General features: G+C 40.8%; 1 protein-coding gene across 3 annotated transcripts in view; it reads right to left on the bottom strand.

The window, feature by feature from the left end:
* Positions 1-24,873, bottom strand: part of gpc5c (glypican 5c) — a 99,566-nt gene that overhangs the window by 30,012 nt on the left and 44,681 nt on the right. For 2 of the 3 annotated variants that reach the window (XM_088310258.1, XM_088310256.1), the window contains exons 5-6: positions 24,063-24,119; positions 22,066-22,188 (exon numbers count right to left, since the gene is read on the bottom strand). In XM_088310258.1, coding sequence (XP_088166384.1) covers positions 22,066-22,188; positions 24,063-24,119 — 180 coding nt within the window. The remainder of the gene's footprint in view (positions 1-22,065; positions 22,189-24,062; positions 24,120-24,873) is intronic. The other variant, XM_088310257.1, reaches the window with a different exon arrangement.

The following is a 24,873-nucleotide window of genomic DNA, read 5'->3' as shown; positions in this document are numbered from 1 at the left end:
GTGAATCCCAGTGGTGATTCTGTGAGAAATCATCAGGCCTACTGTGCAAAAGTGCTCAGTTTCAATTCATTGGTCGAAAAATAATTACTTACTGAATTTACTCAAAGTAATTTATTGAATGTTATATAATCAGTCTGTACTAACGACGAGAGAGAGAGAGAGAGAGAGAGAGACAAAGAGAGAGAGAGGGAGAGAGAGAGAGAGAGAGACAGAGAGAGAGAGAGAGAGAGGGAGAGAGAGAGAGAGTCGAAGTGCGCAAAAACACAGAATCAATATACCCGGCCTTGTGAAGAAGCAGTTGAGAGGCAATTAAGTGTGATTGCGGACTAAAAAACACACCTGATTCAGATGTGTTTTGAAGACCGGAAATTACGCTAAGTGGATGTGAACAGAAAATTAGCCAACTACTGAGCTTGAAATTATGCTTATTAATTATGAAAGCTCTGCCGTTAGCGTCTTGTCATGCGTGGAAATGCAAAGACGGAAGCGCTTTAAAAGGTGACAACGGACGGAGAAGGACGATGATTATTTTTAGGAATAAGGACGAAGGGACGATGACAGAAAGGTGACCACGTCGCGGACCGGCAAAAATGGGGTAAGGTGCCTCGTCTCTGATTGTCACTCATAACTTGAAAAGAGCATTCAGAGTGATCCGTCGTTTTTGGTTTCCACAATCAAGCATTTGACCTTGCTCTAGATACCATCTTATCTGTTGATTGATTGTTTATTTTACACCCACACTGTTATCTAAAATGAATATGAGATTTACACAATAATATTAAACTTTCATGCCTTAGGGATTCAACCGCACCGGCATCAAATCAATCCAGGCGAACGGAAGACGAAGCGCGGCTGAGAATGATTGTAGGTGATTACGAATCGCGGGAAAAGTGTGTGTGCATTTTTACCGATGTGTTGGTGGTTGGGAGACGTGTTCGTGCGTGTAGAGTACGCGTATCAACGTGAATATGAGCGCAAGCAATCATAAAAGTGCTGAACTTGAGAATATCTGGCATGTGATCTAAGCAATGTCTTGATAAGGTCTGTGCTCTTTCGTCTTTGCTGAACAAGCGTTTTAAGAGTCTATAAAAAAATGCCAGAGAAACAAAAAAGGAAGAACCATCTTCCGCTCTATTTCTTCTCACCATTCGCAAAATCGTCACTCGGCAACAGCAAATTTTAATCAGAGATGGTTTTATGTGTTCCTCAATGCATTTTTGGCGCTGATTTATAAAATGTCTTTACTTTTTTTAAGCACATTTGTTTGACCTATAAAAGTTTGTGCAATATGGGATTTTACCATATGCTGTAATTTATAACTGTGACATTACAAAAAAAAAATCCACCTGTTGCTGAACTTAACCTTTAATTCATCAATATTACAAAATATATTATTATCCTGAAAACCTGATGTGCTTGAGAAAGAACAAGGGCAGATTGGGAAACATTCAACTACAAAAGTTTACTTGGATAACGCGATGGGGTATTGACTCGCACATGCGCAATTGTACGTCAATGGCATTGTAGGAAAAAAAATGTTTTGGGCACATTGGCAATTCAACACTTGCGTAGGAATGAAACTCTTTTGGTGTCAGGAAAAAAGATTGTGAACATTTAGGGGCGGGGTCTCAGTTACTCCCATTTTTTACTCGATAATTAATTAAATATGATTTTACAACCGTTACAATTTCCTGAGAGATTTGGGATAAAGTGATATACGAATGTAACTTCATTGAAAAGCAAGAAACATTTGTCCTGAATTAAAAATAATTTAGGGGCAAAAAATATATAAAAAAAATAAATATAATATAAAATATAAATTAGCGATATTATCTAAGAGAACTGTCGCCCATTGAATCGCAATCCAGTCGCGTGGTGTCGCAATATTACCAACCTCTCCGTTCGACATAAATGATGAATTTGAGAATCCAAGAGCTCCCTCAGCAGCGGTTTAAAAGTGTGTTAATGAGTGTGTGTTTGTGGATGCGTCCGGGTCCCGACTTGGCTCGGGATAACAGTCATTGGCGCAAAAAAATGAGCTCATCAAATGGGATGCTAATGAAAGGGACGCGCACGGAATTAGGCCTGCTACTTTTCATTTCAGGGCATGTTCAGCATTACATAGGGGACATGACAAGGCACACAAAGGGACACGCCAAAGCTGAATGCTGCCGAGACAGACAATTAATGCCGCAAATGGCTGCTTGCTGATGTTCTTGGAGTGGCATTAATGCAAGGTTTCGGAATAGTTTAGAACCGGAGGATGACAATGAAGGATAACGCAAATTACAGCATGGGAATAATAAATGAGTGAGGTTTCTTATCTTTGGGTTTCACATTTTGGAATTGGACAAACATTAAGCGTGTGAATGCTCAAAGAGGGACTTGTAGCTTTTGGAGTCTTTTTTCATCGACGTGACAAGGGTTGGAGGCTTCTGTGGACAGCAGTCAGGCAGACTTCGTCGATAGTGACAGAAGCTCAGACTGCTTTTTATCTTGTTGGTTATGAATGCAAATAAAATTTGTATAGCCCAGGTGATTTTATTTTCTTTTGGGTGGAATAATTTCATTGTGATTTCTCAATATTGGCAGCATCGGTTTGTCCACTCACGCTTAAAGGGGAAGTCAAGTCAAGTCAAAAATTTTCCGTGTTTTCCGCGCCGTCTGGAGTCTCAACATGGTTCAACATTGTCATTTGCCGTGTTTGTGAAATAAGAGTCAAGCAGAAAATTCCACCTGATTTGATCAATCTTCAGGGGCTTGCAATTTTGTCTTGTACTGCCACCTGCTGTTGACTGAAAATGACATCACACTCCGCACAAGTGGCAACCTGGATGAACATGACAAGCATGGACAAGGTGGATTTTTTTTGTTATTTTGTAAGCCAATTTAGCATTTTTGCTTGACAGTTAACAGCGTTAGCAAAATGTAAAGGCATTGCTTTGATTGTGATTTTTTTTTTTTTGGTACGAGTATTAAGAAACAATTTTCAGCTCAAATGAGTTATTTAGTCTATCAAAATGATAAAATATGATCACTTGCGCGCCATCGTTCGAATCAGTGATTATCCAGTGCAATTGCGGGCCAACAATTTTTATGAAGAAGGTCGGAGGGTCAAGGCCGGTAGGGTACCAAGATGGCGGCCGGAGGGCGGGGAACTGACTGGCAAAAAAGGGTCAAGTGCCCAGCTCTGTGAATTTTCATAATTTGGAATCCCTCTGTTATATAATGTGATTTTCAACCCCGCTTGTACAACAGTGGTCCCCAACCATGGTCCGCGGGCCACTTTTGACCGGGCTGCTCAAATTTGGCAAGCTTCATGTCTGTCAATTTTACAAGACATTTTCATTTTACAGGGACTTCAGTCCTTTCGGCATCTCTATTTTTCATCCACCAAAACAACATATCTTTGATTACAATTATGCAGGCTGATTATTTCCGAGCTTCCAATGGAGCTGCATAACTTGAACCCTGGATGTGACCCAGTCCAGGGTTGAATACCCATCTGACGCACTTTTGGCAACGGCTAGCGCTAACTCCTCTCGTCTTCCCCCAACCCCCCCCCCCGACCCCCCCCCCCCACCGCCCCTTATGTTGACCTCGGCATTGAACCGTTTCAAACTCACCCGAGGCATATCAGCATTCCCGTCGATAATGCGGCGAACAAAGCGACGCAGCATGAAAATGAACAATTTTCAGAATGAGTAAACATGTGAAGGGGGAGGTAAAGAAGGCGAAGCACGCCAAAGGAAGGAGTCTCCGGTGGCCTTAGGTGAACTACATACAATGCCTTCTTTCTGGGCTCCAATCCTGATTGATCATTGAGCTTTTGCCTGCAAGGCTTTATCAACCCACACTATTCGCAAGAGATTTAAATCATCCTAAACAACGCTGTCTGTATTTGTTCAAGTGGTCTCGCGCTCATGTCCTCATATCATTGACATTGACCATAGCACCGCATTGTCTACCAGTTCCAACTATGACCATTTCGACAAACAGCTCAAGTTGAAAACAGCAGAGATGATTTCGTACCTAATCAGCCTCAGTCATGCATAATGACTTTCTATTAGTTTGAAAGGATTCCGTGTAATGTGACTAATGGCCAAAGTGAACTGCATCCAAGACAAATACTTATTAGAGTCTGAATGTTAAAATAATCGAGGCCTTGATGAAGGACATGGCTCAGTTGTCACAGGCTGAGAGAGCTAATTATACAGCATGAGTGGCGCATTATTCTTCTTTTATAAAGGCTTTGCGCTTTGCCACAAGAAGTGGGTGATTATCGTTATTAACAATGCACATTATAAAACATTTGAACCACCTTAGCAAAAGATGTGATGTTAGTCTGCAGTGACGGACTCCATTAAATTATTTTCACACTTCTTACAGTGGAATATGTGGTTCATTTAAGTCTGGTTTAAATCCAAAACTGATTTTTCTTTTTTTTTTTTTTTTTGGGGTGGGTTGACAATAAATTAATACTATGTATTCAACCTCTTGAAATTTACTGTAATAAGTAGTTAATAAGTCTCAATTTCAATAATAGCGTAAGTGCATCCTGTGTTGTTTTTGTTCCCATCATTTCCTTTTTTTTTTTTTTTTTTTGCTATCAGGAGGATCCGCTGCCATAATTGAGAAAAAAATGCTTGTTTTTATTAATTCATACAATTTATGCCGACGCGCTCCCCTGCTGTGGGCTATGGTCAACATTCAAGGTTATTTACAGATAAGTGAATTGGCTGTGACATGCGAAAAATGGAATTCCAAATGTTTGGTCATTCAGTATTTTATAAGCTTGCAGCAAAAGTTGGAATACAATAAATGAGGAGAAATTTATTAATTTGGGAAGAGGTGCAACGATGGCGGTCTGGATAGCGTCACAATTTATTATTAGCAATGCTGCATGCAAAACACTGACAGTGTTTCAGAAGAAAAAAAAACACCAATGCACTAAATCACGCTTCAACGCCTTTTACGTCTCATCACTTCACATTAACTTGAAACTGAAAGAAAAAAACAATAAAAAAAACAAAGTAACTCTCAAGAGGTTGAGACTTAAAAATGCTTTTGGAATAACAGCGCTGTCACTAGAAAAATACGGTGATGAAGATGGAACATACAATATTGTCTTTCTTTCAAATCATTATTCTATTTTTCAATGCAATTTTACTCAGTGCCAGAACTCGCTTCCACGTCTATAAATCTTTTTTCCACAGGGACAACTTTTCTTATTCATTGTCAAAATATAGCAGCGTTCTTGCTCCACACCAATGCATGTACTTGAGTATTCAAAAGTTCACTGTGTGACCAACTTTCGGACAGACACAAACAAACAAACTGGATCAATGGTCCCCAAACCCCGGGCCGCGGCCAGCTACCGGTCCTCGGGCCACTTTGGAACGGCCCGTGGCAGGTCGCACGGATGGAAAAAAAAATAATAATTTGCAGTACGTATTTATCATTCGAGGCTGAAAAACATTTTATTTGGAAAAGTGACTGGCTTCTCACTGTTACATCGGAACCTTGATTCATGTCAAGGTGCAAATTGTCGCAGTCGCATTCCACTTATATTAGACAAATTCTTATCACACCCACAAGCTATCCAAATCAGTAACAAATGGACCACGTACGAAGCCCGCTTTGCACAAAATGCGGTGAGCACCCCAACCTAAAAAAAACTTGACTTGGTAGTATGAGAATATGAGATAGGAATGAATATGAGACGGTACCATTTATATTTAGGGAAGGGTAACATTTCCTTTCATTGCAAAGACAGCATTTGCATTACAAGGGGTGTCAAAATGGAATTCATGTAAATCAGCTAGTTAATGAACTAACCAACTAATCAGGGTGACTAACCAGTCGGACGGACAATTCCGTCCTTGGGATGGAATGTGCATGTCTGTAAATTAAGAATTAATTTCCTCTGTACAGAGTGAATAATAAGAATAAATAAAGATTCAAAATATACCGATAAGGTGATAATGCTTTTAAACGCTGGTCTTTCCAGTATCTTTAAAGTCATGTTTTCAGAAATAATGCTCTAGTCTACACCTCTTAGTAATTTTAGTCAGCTATTTTTTATTTTGTTTGTAACTTTTTTTTTTTAAATGCTGTACTTTGCGAAGCTTATTGTCTTACATTATGTATGAAATAAATCAGTGATTGTATTATTGGATTTGGGATCCTTTTGTTAGTCATGGGATTTTACAGTAACAGCAGAAGACATGAAGTCATGAGTGAGCAAAGGTGGGAGGGGAGCAAGTTGAATTGCTTGCGGCCAGCTAACTTTTTACGAGAAGTGCTTGCTTGGACAGTGACTTTGAAATATTCGTAACAGGATGGTTTTGTTCCGAAAGGCCAGACTGTTCTCACACCGCTGACATCTTCGAAGCCTTTCTGTAAGCTAACACTCAACGTGAACTAGCAATTGTTCCGAAGCCACTTAGCAAACATTGAATCGGCATGATTTGTCTTGTGTGTGCACTGTGTCCCTCGTACTGTAAACAGGCGTGTGCAAACACACTCAAATGTTACACAACTCAACAAGCTGCATCGCTATTTCTCCACTATTTTTATATGCACAGGACACTAAAAGCCTCCAACCATAGAAGCATTGTTACCTGACTTGTAATAAACAAGCCCCATACATATTTAAGCAGTGGTAAAATATGTTGTTGTTTCAAAAACTGCGAGCTTCATGCACGGTCTAGCACCTTCAGGCCATTTAATTAGCATACAAAGATCACAAAGAGTGCAAGCAGAAGCAGCGAGAACATCGCAAGAGGTCATTTTCAGAGCAGCCAGACTCAAATAGTGCACTTTGGTGTCTGTGCCATGCTTCCCTCTCACCCTCGCGCGCTTGCACCTATTATTTGGTGCGCAGGTGCCCAAATCCGGTCCTCGAGGGCCCCTAGCCGGAATGTTTTATGTTTCCCTGCTCCAATACACCTGATTCAAATGATCAGCGATTCAGCAAGCTCTGTAGAAGTCTGATAACGATCCTGATCCTGTGAATCAGGAGTGTTGGAGGTGGGAAACGGCGAAAACACGCAAGGTAGGGGCCCTCGAGGACCGGAATTAGACACCTATGATTTGGGGTATTTTGTGTCGCTTCATAACAAGCTTGAGTGCCGTGTTTTGTGGTACCCGTGTCAACTCTTCATGTTCTTGCGTCGACAGTGCCAGTGAGGCTGCAATTACCTGCCGGCCAAGCTGAAGTTGAAGTTATATTGATGAGGTGATTTTGCGAACAGATTTCAGTTGCTGCAATCTTTGAATCTTTAGAACTGTACTTGACGTTATTTACGTTTATCATGTGCACTAAATTTGATTTATAGAAATGGACAGAAAGATGGGGTAAATAAACACATTCTGCTTTGCGAAATTTAATTTCAATGACAATGTAAAAAAACTAAATAAATAAATAAATAAATAAAAGCTGCATGTAAACATTTTTTCACTAACAAACTAATTAATCAATTCTTTAATCATAATTAATAAAAAATAAAAATAATAATTCACAATATTAAATCAATACATAAATTATTTTATCGTTATTTTATTATTTAGAATCAATTAATTGATTAAATATGAAATATTATTAATCACTAAATATTACATGCAGTTTGTTTCATTTTACTAATAGTCTTATTTTGTCCATCACAAAAAGAAATATTCACGTAAGGAAATAAAAGAACAGAGCGGTCCACCACGGCTCTAAATCGTAATTTTCTTTTCACAAGTAAAAATAAGAACAACATTTTCGAAACTGGAACTGCATGGTGGTCGACAACTGCAATATATTTCCCCCCCGGACATCAGCTACATTTGGCATGCGAGCATGTGGATGGAAGTGGGATTAGAGAAGAGTTGCTTCACCGAACTGGGAAAAGTTGGTACGAAAAAAAATGGTGGGGATATTCCAACAAAATTTACGCATGACTGTGTTGCATTAAAGATGCAGCCACGGAAAACAATAAAGGGACCACAATGTTAACATCTGGTGCCACTAAAAGAGTATCAATTGACTAACTGACACGAAAGAAAACAAGGAATGTCTAAAAAGACAGTTTCCGGGATGACAATGCCATAGTTATCAATTAAGAACTTGTGACATGATTTTAATTATCGAAAAAAACAGCTCGTGTGCTATTTTAGAAGTGTGAATCAAAATTGTTGCCCTTCAGTCGGTGAGCTCCCATTCTCAAAAATGTTGGCGACTCCTACTTTGCACATCCAGACATGTTCTAGTTTGGTCATACGACAATTAGAGTATGATTTAATAATTGCTCATTTTGATTTTCGAATGACTTATATTTTGATGACGGATAATTATCTTTTTCCGCTTCAGCTTTTCTTGAAGGGAAGACATTTGGAAATGCCCATATATGTCCAGTCGCACAGCGAAGTGAAGCACTAACCTAATGGATACTTGGAAGCACCGCGTCGGAATGAGTCTTTAAATATTCTCTCTGTTCTTCACTTTAGGAGCCGAGTCGAGGGAACTGTGAGATTTTTGTGGATCTGGCTGGCAGCCTAGCGGCGGTCCCACTGTCACGGCCTTCTGCAGCCCTGGCAAAGCTCTTTTATTTCGTGATGAGTCAGAGAGGAAGGCAGAGTTGAGCAGGGTCAGAACCATAGAGCGGCAAAAGGCACGGAGGTTCTGTTGGCAAACATGATCAACAACTCAGTCGTCGAAGCTCACATTCTCAAAAATCTTGTTGTTGAAGTCAGCTGGAAATGGTTTTGATGATCTCGCACTGACGTTGTTGTTGGATTTCTTTAGTTTTTTTTTTTTTTTTAGTAGGGAGGCAACAGCGTGACTCATCATCATCTGATGATGTAGGGCTACTTAAACTCATTTTGCCTTGATGATTATTTCTCTTCGGGTTCATCAATGGTTTAACGTCAAATATTTCCACTGGATTTGACGGAGATTGTGCAGCAGCCTCGCGCCCTTGATGACCTGTCGAGAAAAATACTTGCATGCGGACATGCACTAAATATTTTTGATATATCTCCTTGGGGAAAAATTCATTACAGTTTGGGCATTTTAGCTTTCCTACCAAATAACCACATGCCACTGACTTCAAGTTCAGCCTGATCACAAATCATTAAAGAAGTCCACCAGAGGTTCTTTTAGGCTCAAGTTACATTAACTGAAGGATTATGTCATTCTCTCAAGATCAGACGTTTGTGTCCAGGATCTTCACATCAATGAAGCTTTTTGTCATTTTTTTTTTTGTCCTAGACATTACCTGAGGCAAGACACCTGCCGAGAGCTTGAACCTGACCAAAGATTTATGACCGGTTGTGGACGTGAGGATTGGATGAAATTACACGCGTCAATGTTGATCTCTGCGGTGTGTTTGCTGGTTTTAAAGAGGCCATTTTAGCAAAGAGCAATGTGCGGTTACGGCTAAAGTGCAGAATGGTTGAAGGTGCTATTGATTTAATGGGTCTCATTTCATCAATCCTCAGTGCTTCCTTTACAAGGTTGTTAATCTATTGAATGTACACATTATTTAAGTGGATTGGACCAAGTTGCCGATCATATCTTTCAAACAGGTAAATCTCCCATAAATCATAAAGACTCATAAAGCTTTTCTGCTTAAGCAAAGCAAATCGGCTTCTTTAACGAAATGAAATTGATGTAATAATGCATAAGTGCTGCTGGGATAACCTCAGATGTCTTAGAAACTCGTGGCATTTTGCGGATGATGCCGGAGTAGAGCCACATAAGCACAAGAATGTGCTTGCAAACTCAACGTGAGAGGTTCTGAGCCAAAATTTGTACCCAAGATCTCATGACGTTGAGGCACACAGGCCAACCACGAGTCCACCATGCTTTCGTGCTCAGCATCAATCGTTTAATTATGACCAATAATTACAGCCTACGATATCGAATAAAATGTGATCTTTAGATAATAATACACAATTGTGTCCATGCATTAGCATAAACAATTTGGAGGCACATTGTATTAGCTCTGATCACCTTTCTGTCCTCCTATCTTATGGTGTTCCACAGGGTTCAATTTCGGGGCACCTACTTTTTTTGGATTCTATTTGCTGCCCTTGTGATCCAGTTTAAGAAAACGTGGTATTTCCTTCCACTGCTGTACGGATGACAATGAGCTCTATGTCTCACTGAACAAAAAGGACGCATTGTCATTGGGGCTCATATGAGGGAACACATAACTCCAATTCTGGTCCCTCCACATTTTTAGAGTTTTTTCCAAGATTTTTTAAATTTATTTTCAAATATTTACATGTCCGAGCACCTCCATCGCTACACACCTGGCACCAGACGCTACTGGAGGTACCCAGGACGAATTTCTTGTTTTAATTGTCCTTAAAATTGTAAGCCTAAATTTCACTCCAAGGCAATGCAGTCTTCTGATTACACCTTCAGCGATGACAAATTTGAGTATTTTCATCTTGTAATCCAGTGCAAAATGTTTGGCCTCGCCATCGACAGGTAAATGTTCTCCGGGTCCGTGTTTGTGGTGTAAAAAGAAACATTTTTAGGCCACCTTAACAAGTAATTTGTCTTGTCAGGTGAGCCCAAGTCCCATCCTGTCTTGGTATGCTCACTAAGCAAACTGAACCAACCCTGGGGAGCAAAAGGGAGCGCCGTGAGCTGCGTGAGATCGATGACTAATAATGATTCACTTATCATGGCGACAAAGTACACTTAGCGGTAATCACACACCGACATACCATGTACCCGAGAGGTGTTTGATGTTAGGACTATTCCATTTGTAATGATCCCACACACCGAGCCGTGTCTCCAATATCGAGTGTGGCTCGTCAGTAGGCCATTTACTTGCCATCGTAACCAGTCAGCCGAGCGTGAACTCCTTGCTCATCCAGGCTAAGGAAAACAAATCGATTTATCAAGCAATTACGGCGGCCGCAGAGAGCTGCATTCATTTGGTTTAAGTGACTCGCACTAGGCGACAAACTGATCTCGCCCACGTCTGAATCATAGACACAGTTAAACATTCTCTACTTGTCTCATCTTTGTAATAAGATACTGCAATTAACGGCTATGTGATGCCATATAGAGATAGAAACAGTGCAGTGTTTACTCTGCAGCCGTTAATGGAAGGCCATCAGATCCGAAATGCATTAGTTTAGCCTCACAGTACTATTGAACAATGTTGGAAGTCAGGTTTAGACTATTGGTAACAATTCCCATACTGCACCCTGGTGGCCAATATGATGCACTGACAGCCTTTCATTCAAGTGTCCAATCCGTTCCTGAATGTTAAAACCCCCGGAGATTCTCTAACGACTAGTTTGCTGGTGGCAGCATGGTGTTGTAGAGATGTTTTTTTTAATAGCATAATTAAACAGAATGTGGAGAACAAAACACTTTTTTTCACTGTTTTGTTTGTGTGTGCATCATCGCTACCTGAGGGCAGCATTATACAGACATACGAAGATAGAGTAAGTTCATGGAGTAGCAACTAAGCTCGCAAAGCCACAATAATTACAAAGAATATGAATATTTCTATAATATTGTTATTGTTATATTATTATAATAATATTTCTATTTCATAAGCATGTAATTATTTCGTTATAGTGTTGCGTCACCATTTGTGTGCAAATATCTGTTGCTTAAAGGTTTATAATGCTGAGAAACCTGTGTTAGCCTGTTTCTAGCGTTTTGTATTGTCCGTAGCTTGTATTAAATGGAAGATTCAAGACTATTGTCTTTGTTATACATTTCTGCAGTAAACCGCTTGAAAACTATCAAATCTGTCAAACTGCACCTTGTTGTGTAGCGAGTTGATATGAGTTCCCCGGCACCGTGTACAGCACATCTCAAATGTTACTTCACAAGTCAAAGATAAAAATAGACGAGTTTTAGTTATTTAAGAAAATATGAATCAGGTGTAAACTATAGCAGATCTCTCATCTTGTCTCGTATTGGGAACACGTTTAAATATAAATAAGACCATTTAAAAATGAAAATACTGAAGCCTAACCACTATACAATATTCAATTTGGGAAATTAGCCACTAGGTGGCAGCATTACTCCCCACAGAGAGTCACGAGAGGAGTTATTACTGAATATAATACACTTAAAGTACCAGCCCCAACATCATTACAATTTGCACAGTCTAATAATATCCACCTAAAGCACCGTACTGAGATAGTAATGTTTCCTTCTGATTGACTTTGTCAGAGAGGTATTCATTGAATAATATGTTCATTATTGTGGCTGTAATTTGCAGACGACTGTACTGCACCACACTGGGAGCAAAATTACAATTGGTCAGAGTCCAATTTAAAAGATTGCTAAACATAATTGAGCCCCATTGTGTTTACTTGCATTTATAATTAAAATTATGGATTGAATGCATTGAGTTTTGTTTATCTTGCCCTCTGTTGACACGCAAACAAAAGTGTGCACAGCTCAGGTTTTGGGTGTGGCGTGGACATGGCTGGGCAATTGGTGTGTGGAAGGCAGACAAGGACAGGCAGGGGCAGAGCCAGGACACTAAACTATGCCCTGGAGTATAGACAGGTGGGTGAGTGGGAGGATACCATGATCCTCTGGTGTGCTCCCGCCACCTGTTTGTCTGTCTGATTCAAACTATGGCGTGATCTCCTGCTCCGAGTTCACTTCCACTCAACATGGACAATTACATTTCACAGTACATACTGTACGTCTACACAAAATGTGGTTCTGTAGTCACATGACAGCTGAGTGCACGCTCTACAGACAATTTATTAGGTACACCTGCAAAATGCAACGCAATCCAATACAATGTAACAACATATAACGGATGTTATTTGTTAGCCTGTCTAAGGCGTTTTATATCGTGCTAGCATAAAGCTAGTGGTGTTTAAAGCAAACCTTTGTGGTTGTTTTAAATACGTAATGTGTAATTCTCTTTATTTTATGTTTACTCAGAGAGTAAACTTCAATTGGAAGTAGCAATGAACATCCTTTAAGCCTCTTTTAAGAAAAATGATTTCCTATCTGCTAGATGCTCGTATTTCAAATTTAACTCGAGTCAAAGCGCAAAATTGTAAAAACAGAGAAATAGTGTGTACTTCAACGCATTCAACTCGATAAAAGAATACATCTTTAAAGGTGCCTTGCCAAATCAAGCATTACCATCGTTTGCAAATTTCCAACTTTGAATACGATTCTTGCATTTGTTGGGATAGTGGAAGGGTACCAAACTAAATGTGAAACGGATGTACATATAAATGCACGTCTACGGTAAACACAAAGCCAACAGGCATTTACAGTACATGCATAGCGGCAGATGGTGAGGCTGTTGAGTGAAGGGGTCAAAGGTCGGTCTCTGTTGGTTGCTATAAAGAGCACAACACAGACATACGCGGTACATACAAACATAGACCACCAAGTCAAATGCATTCAGCGGGTTTCATACAGAACCAGAAGCTTGGCAAAACACACACACACAATAACAGTCCACATTTTATCCTGCAGACCTTTGCAAACCACATCGCCAGAAGTGAGGCAGAGTAAAAAAAAAATATGGCCAAAGGTTAGTTATTCAAAGGTGTGTCGGGCAGCTGGTAGCATTGACATTGACATTTCTGGGCCGGAATCCCAGCCACAGCCCTTAAATGTGTCATGATCGGGCCGATGTGTCAGTCAGCAACCGTTTGGAAATTGGACTCGTCGGTCGGTTAAGTTGAACCTCCCGCACCTGATGTTGATGATTTGACTTTCCTTAAGCATATCTTGAGCGTCACAATGTTTTTTTTGTTTTTTTTTTCCTCAACTTGTAGCGTGTAAAAACATTTGCAGCAGAATGAAAATATAAAGGAGCATTGCCAGTAGACAGTTTCAATATTAACTAGGAAACACGCCGACAAAATGGTTTGGACAATATTTCTTTCAAATACTAACTGAGAAGATGCTGAAAAACAATTTCATTTTCCAACAAAGCATATTTTGAGTCCATACATTTTCTATGCCATTTATTCTGTTGCAGAGTTTTTCAATTTTCCAACCCCCTAAAATAGCACATGATAAAAAAAATAATCTGAGATCTCTGGTCAAATCCTGAGGCTCTTTATTCATCTATTAGAAACCACCACGCCCGAGGAAAAACAATCAGTCAGAGTCAGAGGGTATGACTTGGAACCGTAGTTGTCATGGCACAGGCACTCAAAATGAATCTTCAGAGGAATAATATTTTGTGTTCTAATAGCACTGTGTTAGGAATAAGGTGCTTTTTTTCCAGTTATAAGGTAGCAGGTGAGTACGACGTGACGCAGGTGGACAAATGATTGACACCTCCAAAGTCACACTCTTCTATTTGTTTTTTCTTTGGCACAATTCTTTCTTGTCAATCAAATTCCAACTTGTAGAAGCACAAAGACCAGATATGGCAGATTTTTTTTTTCTTTTTTTTACAGTTTCCAAGCATTACTCTGAAGTCATAATGACAATTTTAACCAATATGAAAAAGTGATTTCATTTGATTATTTTTTTATTATCACAAACGTCCTAATACGGGCAATTTGGTTAATGGCGATGTCATTTTTTTTTTGTTGTTGCTATTTTCACTGCATTATTTGCATCTCGTTCTAAATTTCATTTCATCCACAACATATCAAATGTATATGAATGCATTTGTGTCCGAGTGGGGACTTTCCCTTCAGACTGTCACTGTTCCTTGCCGAGGCCGCATTCCCAGCACCACTCAGAAGGCTTCAGTGAGCGAGCCGTGACACCCAAACCCACCCGGAATTCGAGGAACGTTTTCCCTGTGGTTTCAGGTTACCACACAGACACACAGCGCGCAGATCACAGGCACACACGCACACACACCCTCCACAGTGCGTTACTGTACTTTTGTTGTTGACACAGCGTGAGGTCGTGTCAGCTTTGCCTTGCTCCTTCCGGAGCTGTCATTCAACAACTTGCCTATCTGCAAGGTTGGACTGACTCTTAAACTTGAAATTGGAATTTGGGACCCCTGTTCATCTTCTCACCCTGATGCTAAATACCACACCGAAATCTACATGTAGTCACACCGACATGCAATGTAAAACCGTTGCCTCAGCCCCAGAATCAAACATCGGGCAAAGTTCAACGTATTGCACCTCACGGTGAGACAAAACAGAACTTGACTTGCCTTGAAAGCCAAACGGCTCCGCTCTAAATCACCTCAATTTTCGTGATGGCGCCGAGTGAATGTGTGCAAGTGTTGGTATAGAACGAAAGCTTCGGGACACAGGGATAGTGTGACGGCTGGAAGGCCGCACGTAATCCTGTGTCCGCGCACTTACGAGCTGCGTTCTGTGGATCAAAGGGGAGGTTTGAAGGTGGATTTTCTCTGCCTTTGAACGCTGTTAAAAAAGTGAGACTGAACTCTGAGGGAGTGTGTAAGCGCACGTGGTGCATATAAAACCTTGCTCAAAACACAGAGCTCTATTTTCAGCGTGTTTTTTTTATTTTTTTTTAACGACACTAAAATGCATACCCAAAGGCTTCAATAGGCGACATTACGGTGAAAATGTCTCAACTTTTCAGCTTCTATTCAGCACCCGACAAATGTGGGTGGAAAATGGCATACTTGAACAACATATACGTTACTGCGATATTTTAATATAAAGGTGCAGGTGTAATGATGCGTAGCAATCAGCGTCGCCACAATGACTTTGAAAAAGTAAATTATTTTATTGATTACTTGATTTCAAAAGTAAAGACGCCGACATCCAAAAAACGACTGGATTTGCCAATAATTTATTGTAACTACATTTTAACAAAAATATTTTAGGATAAAAATATTAGCTGTTCTCTGAGAAAATTGGGAAGAAAAAAAAAACACTCATTCACTGCAGTGCACGTTTATATTCATCAACTGGAATCCAACAGTTAATTGCCACCGACGTGTATATTTGTCGAGTACATTTTCATCAGGTTGGCATGCAAGAGAGTCTCAACTAACTTAGTTTTTCAGGTTTTTAAACCACTGTTATGAGTAACAGGTTCCTGCAGCAGGCAAAGTGGCATCGCAAAGGATTTGAGATAAGCACAGCTTTTGAGTCAAAGATAAAGATTAGGTTGTGAAGCTCGCCTTGTCACGTTCTTTAAGAGGGAGCGAAATGCCATGTTGGAAGTCAGACGAGTTGAGGTAACTTGCACTCAAACACAGGTCGTATGAGTGTCGTATAAAGAGAGTAAATGTTTTACTGGGGGTGTCTCGATCAGGTGTGCATGATGAATGGCATCCAAAGATATCATTAACGGTTAACTCCATTTTTCTTGGGTTTGGTTGTTTGCTCAAAAATAAATTAAGTTGCCATCAAAAAAGCAAGAATTAGTCCAAATTTTTCTTTTCACAAAAAGGTTGTTTTCTCCACTTTCGGATCAGTAACCAGTGTTTCGGGTGAAACTAACTGTTCTACTGCTGATTAAATAAGCAAGAAAAAGCTCAGTCAAAATGCTAAAAAACAGTAGGCTATATGGTGAACTCTGCTTTGAAAACAGCTGGTAGTGAAAGCGTTAACATCCCGCGCACCACAAAAATAATCGATCAGGATAATATTTCCGACAATCTGACTTTAATGGGGAGGGAGGGGAAATGACAACATTTGGCCTGATTTGTCGCTCTGTGTGCATTCCCACTCCCACATACATTGTGCATGATGTCACGTCACATTTATTCAACCTCAAAATTGCGCCAACTGTAAAAAGTCCTTATATTGATCGTCAAACAGACAAATGAAGCTTCGTTAATCACATAAATTAATATTTGTTGCGCTCGTTCGCAATAGTTTATGTCGAGTATATGTCAATGTTATCGCAACGGCAATTTGGGATCCTGGGAACCAAACGATGGCTTTCTTCTAAGTTCTTCTGAAGTTTTTGTCCTTTGTTGAGTGGCGTGACGTGCCCGAAAGTGTGTCAAACTAAACTACCGCAACACACAGGAAGCGTACACGAGACAATGAGACACACAAATAGCGAGGCCACTGTGGCTCGAGCTTCCTCCTACAACTGACCTACATCTCTCATTTTCCTCTCTCGTCCATCAATTATCTGACCATCCTCCCTGCATCCACTGCGTCCCCACGCTTCTTCCGTTCCCCTTTCCTCTTTCTCATCATTTCCTACAAAGTCATGCAAGGGGGGGTGAGTGACGTGGTTGCCGGGTGCGCTAACCCGTCCAGTAAGCCTATTGTTGCACTTTAATGATATTACATCAACCCATCCAGCGGGTGGACTCGCAGCACAAGCGAGACTCTGTAAAACTGAGGCCCTTTCATTAAAAAGTTGCAATAGAACACTGGAAAAGTTGGAGGCACACGTTACAAACGTATCACACCACCAAGGTCTGTCATAAATTCTCACTTTAAACTGCTGGAAACGAATAAACACCCTTCACTTAGCGAGTGCAGCTGAGGAGGAAACATGCAAACATATATATACTTGCAAAGTACCTTTTAATCACTTTACTACTTGCGTAAGGACGCCGTAAACTTTCACAATCCAATTTCAGCCGAAATGGCACTTGCTGGTGATGTGCAAACGCACGTGACAGAAAGATGCAAGCGCTCAACGGAAGGGGAAACGTGGAGGCAGCTTGGTCGTCATGTCAAGCGGGTCATTCACAGCAGCAAAGGGTTATGGGAAAGGAATGGGCAGTCAAACTTCAATTAGGGAGAAACAGTGGACGGGGATTGTCGGAGACACAAAGGCAGGACTGAGACGTGTGTTGCTGTTGTCAAATGCAAATTGAAAAATGTGCAAAGGAAGGCAAAAAAAGGGATGGAAAACTTGGCAAAACAAATTGAAATAAATTGCTCAAACTTTTATTGATGCAGAGTTTAAATGCCTTTCACAAGACTTTCACTGGCTGAAATTTGGTTGAGATAAACAATTATTGTGTCTCTGTTAAACAGTAGAAAAAGCAAAATTTAAGTAACACTTGAGTTACATAATCCATAAGGTGCGCACTGAGCTTCTTTTGTTGACTTTCGAGGGGTAGAAAACTTTAAACGCTTGGGCATTCAACATCGGAGGTTGCACTGTGCAATTAAACAGCGTACAACTCCAAAGAAAATGACAACAAAAAGTCACTTCTCCCAATGTTGCTGAACTGATTAATGTTTTGCTATATTTCAACATCATTTGAAAGATCGTGTTGGGCTGGCTATAGATTTTCAGTATGGCTGCCAAACTTAGTCGACTAATCACGACGACGTCGCCGATCAATCGGCGACAATTCATTTTAATAGTTCATTTGTAAAGGATTTAATTAATAAGTGCTGTATTTTTCTCAAAAATGGTTGCATGATATGCGCAAGGGTTGTAATGCGGGTCATTTGTGATGCAAAACAGAAGCATTGTGGGTAATTGAGTATAACCCGAGTTAGCATTAGCAACAGAGTCCTAAGGTTCGTGTGCATTTCACAAAATTTAACGATGTAGCCTCTCTTTTATAGAAAAATAGATACATTTGTCTGAATTAGACTGCCCCCAAAAAAAACATTTTGAGTTTCAAGCGTTGTCATGGAACAAATTAAACTTGGATCTCAAGGCCTGAATCGAGTAGTCAGAGGGCTTTGAACAGACAAATTCGTAGCACACCCTTTTGCTCGGAAGGCAGGTGGGAGAATTAGCCGATGGACTGATTGGACTGGACAACTGAGCAAAAGTGAGGAGAGCAGCGACTCGGGGGAGGGGGCGAGAGGGGGGGGGTCGGGTGTTGCCTAGTGGAACACTCTCCCTGCCTCTCGCCGCACAGACCGAATGAATTCCAGATGTCAAAATGATAAACAAATGGATTGTCATAAACGGTATAAAAATGCAAGGCATTCGGGAGCTCTTACGCCGTCTGTGGTCCATCGTCCATACGAAGCCAAACTTTGGAGTCAGACACTTTGTGAATTATGGTGATGACTGTGCGGTCATCCATCTTTTAAATAACAATGGAGCTCACACACACTTGCATTACACACCCACACGCATTCTTGTAACCTTGGAAATCCGTTTGAATGATTCGACCACTTTCTATACAATGAACACCCACATATTTACATTTTGGCTTTTGCTTTTTATATTTTGAATTTACGCTCTATTATTTGCTCCCTTTATACTTTTCTGTACTATTACTGTGGCATTATTTGGTGGCATCTTGATTTTGAAATGAGTGGAGGAGAAATTTAGAAATTAGAAATGTTATATCCTTTTTTTTATTTATTTTTTTATTTTTATTTATGTATTTATTTATTTATTTTTTTATGAACCCCCCTATAATTCCTCCATAAATGCTGATAAACATTCATGGAGGAGAAAATTACGGAAAAAAATGGCAATCACAAAAATATTTAAAAAAAAAAAGAATTAATATATGAATATGCAAATCTGTGGGTGTCAAATTGCAAATATGCGTGTGTCGACTGTAGTCGTAATATCACCAATCACCACTAGATGGCAGAAATATCTGTTGTGCTTACAGTGTCCGAGATAACAATATGAATAGGCCAAATATGGGGTGGATTTCTCATGACATGCAGGACAAACTTAATATTAAATTTTTTAAGTACAAAAATTAATTTAGTACTATGTAAATCCTTGAGTGATCATTTTTACGCAAGATACCCCTTTGCATTGAAACAAACGTTTGCTTCCAATCTAATATAAAATCCATTTTAATTTGTTGAATCTTGGCATTAAATATAATCTTGGGCCTTGTTTTAAGAAAAAGAAATAAAGAAAACAAAGCGAACATGCATTTGCCCTATTTGATAAACTAACTCAATACAAATCAAATCCTGCAGGGCTTTGTCGGTCTGTGACACAATTAAAAAAGAAAAATCATTCCCAGGGGGTGTTTCGCAAGTTTCAAATAGCAAAATTTTGTTCCAACTCTCCTCATTTTCCTTGTTTTCTGTTCCGCCACTTGCATAAAGTCTGACTATCGACTCCTTCCTGGTTGACATGATTTAATTAAGTAATTTCAAGGCAGCAGCTCGGCGGAGTGTGGTGAGGCCGTGAGGCGCCAGAAAGCGGAGCCTTGCGGTCCATTTAGGTTTTTACTGTTTGTTGCCATGGTTGTAGCTTCGATTTAGCACTAAATCCCAGAATAAACTACGGGACATCAATCACAAGAAAGTTAATGGCAGCAATACACAGAATGAATTTGTTTTGAGTATCCTTTACAAGAGGCAGTTTCTTCCCCAAACCTTTATTCCATCCAATAATAATACACATGTTTCAAATTAACTGTGATTCATAATTGCTATTTGATGTATTTTTTTACAGTTATTATTATGATTGCGTTTCCACTGTCAATGTTTTGATTTACCTTTATTGTAGCTGTTGCTTTATCTTTGTTATTGACCTTTGTCGTGTTATCAGAGCAGTTCTTGCTGATCATTCCAAGATTATTGATGTTATCGCCGTTGCTGTTGTTATTACGCGGTTATAACGAACTAGTACATTAGTCCGATCTAAACAAGCGTGGTTATTCCGGTTGATCTTATCTTCCCGGACAGACGGCGCAAACTGTTCACACGTGTGTTTCGGAGATCTCTGAATGCATGCCAACATGCACTTTGAGTTTGGATGTTTACGACTGCTCGCCCCCCCCCCCCCCCCCTGTCATCAGATGCTGAATAAAGAGGAAGAGAATGTCAATCCCTGTTGCCTTTAATGTGCGTTGAGGTATTACAGCATGCCAGTGTGCGCATTTGCGTCTCTTGCACGAGCGCAGTGCAATTGCATGAAACGCCCCTCCAGCTGTTGAAAAGAATATGAACCCGGTATTGATGGATGTGCAACTGTGTGTGTGTATTGTATTCGTGGGGAAAACCCAACATGACCTTGGGGACTAAAAAGTCCATTTTAAGCATCGACGCATACATATATGATACATTTCCCATCTCTCATATTTGTCATCAAAGCCTCTCGTCTAACTTTCCCAAGCACGGTGTGGACAGTCAGCAGTAGCGGCAGCAAAGTCGTTCCCATGCAGCCTCATAGGAAGGTCTTTGTTCACCCTAAAGGCTTTGAGGGTCCCCATGGCAGGGCTGTGGCCCACTCCAGTGCCTCAACAATGGGTCCTTATGCTGCCAAGTCTCCCTCCCCCCGTCGCTGCACCACGCTGCCCTCATCGGAGGCACAGCAAGGCACAGGGGGCATCAAAACGCCAACGCATTTAATGCCCATATCTTCTTCTTCTTCTCTCGTCTTTCGTTCTGCGACTCACACCACAAAGCCAGTCTGGAGAGTTTATGAGTGGTGCCAAAAGACTCAGTAGGGTTCTGTTTTCAAGACCACTTGACACCACAAGAAAAGATCTGGCTCGAACCCGGGGGGAGTGCGTGATAACACGCCGCTGAAGGCATTAGCGCTATTGTTGAAAGTCGACGTCTTGGCATTAAAGCGAGTCATCTCACACGCATTGAAGGTGGCGTGGTCAGGTGCAAAATGGACATGCGTCCTGCTGTTTGCGCCATCATATATGTTCCTGATCACGAAGCTGGCATTGGCACTGGTTGCTAACTGTACTTTGTGTGCTGACACACTGTCACAGACGCTGATGAATGGGTGGTCTGCTCAATATGCGGTTGGCACAAATAGTCTGGTTTGCGGAAGAGGAGAGAAGATGACTTTGACAGCCACTGAGGCTGGCATAAACGGCTCATATTTTTGCCAATCCAAGAATACATCACACGCACTGAGCTGCAAAATATAACTTCATCTTGTAGAATTAACAATTGAGAGATGTGACAAGTATTCGGGGAAAAGGCACCGATGTACTTTTTTTCCCCTCTGTGAAAAAAGTCAAAAAGTGGCAAAGCCAACAGCGGAAGTTACCATGGAAATGGAACTTAAGACTTGCACAGGAGGCGGCGAGTATAACATTGTCACAAACAGTTCCAGTCCCAATAATTTCTGCTCATTCATAGTCAAATTATCCAGCCAGAATGTATGTGAATCTCTAACATCGGACCTTTTTACTGACCAGATTCCAGATTCAGTCAGAATTTTGTTCATGGAACTAATAAGAGATCATTTTATGACATACGCGTGTCATTTCGGGATCTTACCTCTCCACCACTTCATCTCCACTCCAACATGTGGCATCATCCACCACGTTCTCGCCTTCACACAGCATCTCTGGGAGCGCTGAATAGAAGGACTTGTAGCGCTGGAGGTACATCAGGAAGTCCCTGAGGAGATACACAACGTGAGCTACAGCACATCTTGGGCGTTGAGAGAGAATATCTACAAATAGATCACCCACGTTATATATCTCTAACACATTCACTACCAGCAGAGTAAAAAATAAAATAAAATCTTTGACGACTTTAGCCGTCAATGGCAGTAAATGAGTTAAATGCTTGAGATGATTATACAGATTTACATGCCACCCACGAGAGAATATACACGGCATAAACCATGATTGGCTAAATATTTTATTAACGCACTAGCAAGGACGATGCAAATTGCCAATGCTTATTCAGCTCATCTCATCCCAGCTAACGTTACTTTATTTGTTTTCCTTGGGCGAGTCGAAGTCATCATTGAAACCCTCTCGAATATATATTCCATAACCGATGTCCTTTGAAGAGCTGTTTGTCTACAGTGACGCCATGAAATTCACAGCAATCCAAGCAAACAATAAGGACAATGAAAATGAGCGAGAAAAGGTTGAAATCCTCCTTCAAAGACGACTGGCAGCAATTATTTATGTGTCTCCTCTAAAGGGTCAATGGAAAGCTGGACATTTTATGGCAGTAACACGAGCCCCATCCCCCTTCCTACCCCAGCCCCGACCAACACTCCCTGTGCGAGCCGGGCTGCATTTCACAGCAACTGTCGCCAGTGAAGCCTCATTTTGCCCTCTACTGGTTGCTAAGTGACCTGACAATGGAGGGAAGATTAATGTTCCGCAGTCCACAAAGAGCATTTTAACTTAAGGCCCAAGAAAAGTTGCATGGACGCCAAGTGGACCTCTTGGTGATTGTTGACATTTTGCCTTTCATCCAAATGGCTTGTTAGCTTCTAAAGAAGAACTTTCGGTTCAACTACTGTGAATTATTATCATACCTGGCCCAAACACAATTACTGTATTGTGCAATTAAAATCCCTGTAAAGCGAGCGCAAATATCTCTCCTGAAATTCGAATACCACAGAGTTTTATTAACTGTGACAAATTTTCAATGATTAAAAAAATAAAAAAAAAAAGTATAAAATATCAAGCCGCTGTCTCCACTCTTAACTCATTTAATCCCAGAAATTTTCACGAGAGGAAACCCCTCAATTTCAGCGTTTTTCTAGATTTTAACTGATTTTGCGAGGCCAACAGAATTTTGTGTTCTAATGTTATAAAAACACGGACTAATGGTGCAAAAAAAAAAAAAAAAGAGGCTAAAACGTATAAATACGTCTTTGGGAGGCAGGGACTATGTTTTTGAAAACGTATATGTTTGTCTTATGGATTGAATGAGTTAAACGGTGTTGGCAAGTCAGATGAACGCGCTGAGATGCCGTCCCACTCAATATCTCAATTTAATATTTCTTCCACAACCTAAAAAAATAGACATTAATATAAGCGCTTACGGCCTCAGGTGGCTAAAATAAATCCGAATGACAACGAGGCACTCTAAAGCAGCCACGCTGCCTCAACGCCGCAATCTTGCACACTGGCTCTCAACGGAGACTTTTATTTCCCCCTCCTCGCTTTCTCTACATGACACACGCACACTCATGGCCAACAACAAGGCACTCTAAAACAGTCATGGCAGCTGACTATTTTCGAGGAGGCTGCACATTACAATTTGGGCCACTGAAGTGAAAGAAGACACTCGAGTGCTTAAATAGTAGATGCCAAAAGCGCGTCATTGGCAAAAAGGTTAACTGAAATCATAAAAACTACTAAAAGCTATATCTGCAAAATCATGAAGTACTACCTAGTAGTCAGTCTTTGCAGGTTTTCAGCAATTATCTCCCAACATGCATAATTCAAATCTCTGAATTCACACTTAGGTTGATAAAAAAAATAAATAAAAGTGTGTGATCCATTTCCTGGGTGCATGCTTACCTAGAGAGTGTTCTCAGATTATGTTTATTGTTCTTGGAGGGTTTCAGTGGGGGCGAGCTGGGAGTGATGGGAGTTGGAGTCCGGGTGAAATTGATGCAAGCAAGGAGGATGCAGGCGGAAGTAAAAAGGTTTGGTGAGAGACAGAAAACAGAAACAACAGCACGTCATGACACAACATGGTGAGGAGGAAAAGACACCCATGCACATGCAGAAACACAACGACATCCGTTTGCAATCCCTTCTGCCCACATGAGAAACACCTCGAGACAGATTCTCCGCTGTGATGGATGATTCGAGTTAATACAAAAATTCGCACTGTTAAATGAACTTTGTGAATTCACATTTCATCCCGCTGTAATGAAACGCAAGTGTTACTCTGCTTTCTTTTTTCGGCGGCGCAGTCAACGTGTGTGATGTGGTCACCTCCCACACGTGCTCCGGTCAGGTTTGGCAGCCGACAGGGAGCTCTGGATTGTGTTGCCGTGAATGATGGTGGCATTGCCAGGCTCGACCTGTCAGCTTTGGCTGGCATCAGCGCAGTGATTCATGGTTTGGGACAAGGTCAGACAGGCAAACGCTGCAAATGTGTGTGTCGTGCTATTTCAATTGAAGCCAGCTGGTGTTAAGATTCGGTGGTATGGCTGTCTGGGTAAACAGGAAATAGTTGGTTTGTTAAGATTAAGCTTACCCACACTGCCCATAGCCCGGCAGAGCAGTGCCAGCTGCTGCGGCCATGGGAGGGCAGCCTCAAAGGCCAGGTGGAGGGCATGCACCAGTGTAACGTCGTGGAGGATGAAAAAGATGGTTGCGT

Source organism: Idiotropiscis lumnitzeri, chromosome 12 (assembly GCF_059441095.1).
Source record: "Idiotropiscis lumnitzeri isolate Australia: NSW breed Sydney's pygmy pipehorse chromosome 12, RoL_Ilum_1.0, whole genome shotgun sequence".
NCBI classification, from domain to species: Eukaryota; Metazoa; Chordata; class Actinopteri; order Syngnathiformes; family Syngnathidae; genus Idiotropiscis; species Idiotropiscis lumnitzeri.
This window is presented reverse-complemented; position numbering and strand designations above follow the sequence as displayed.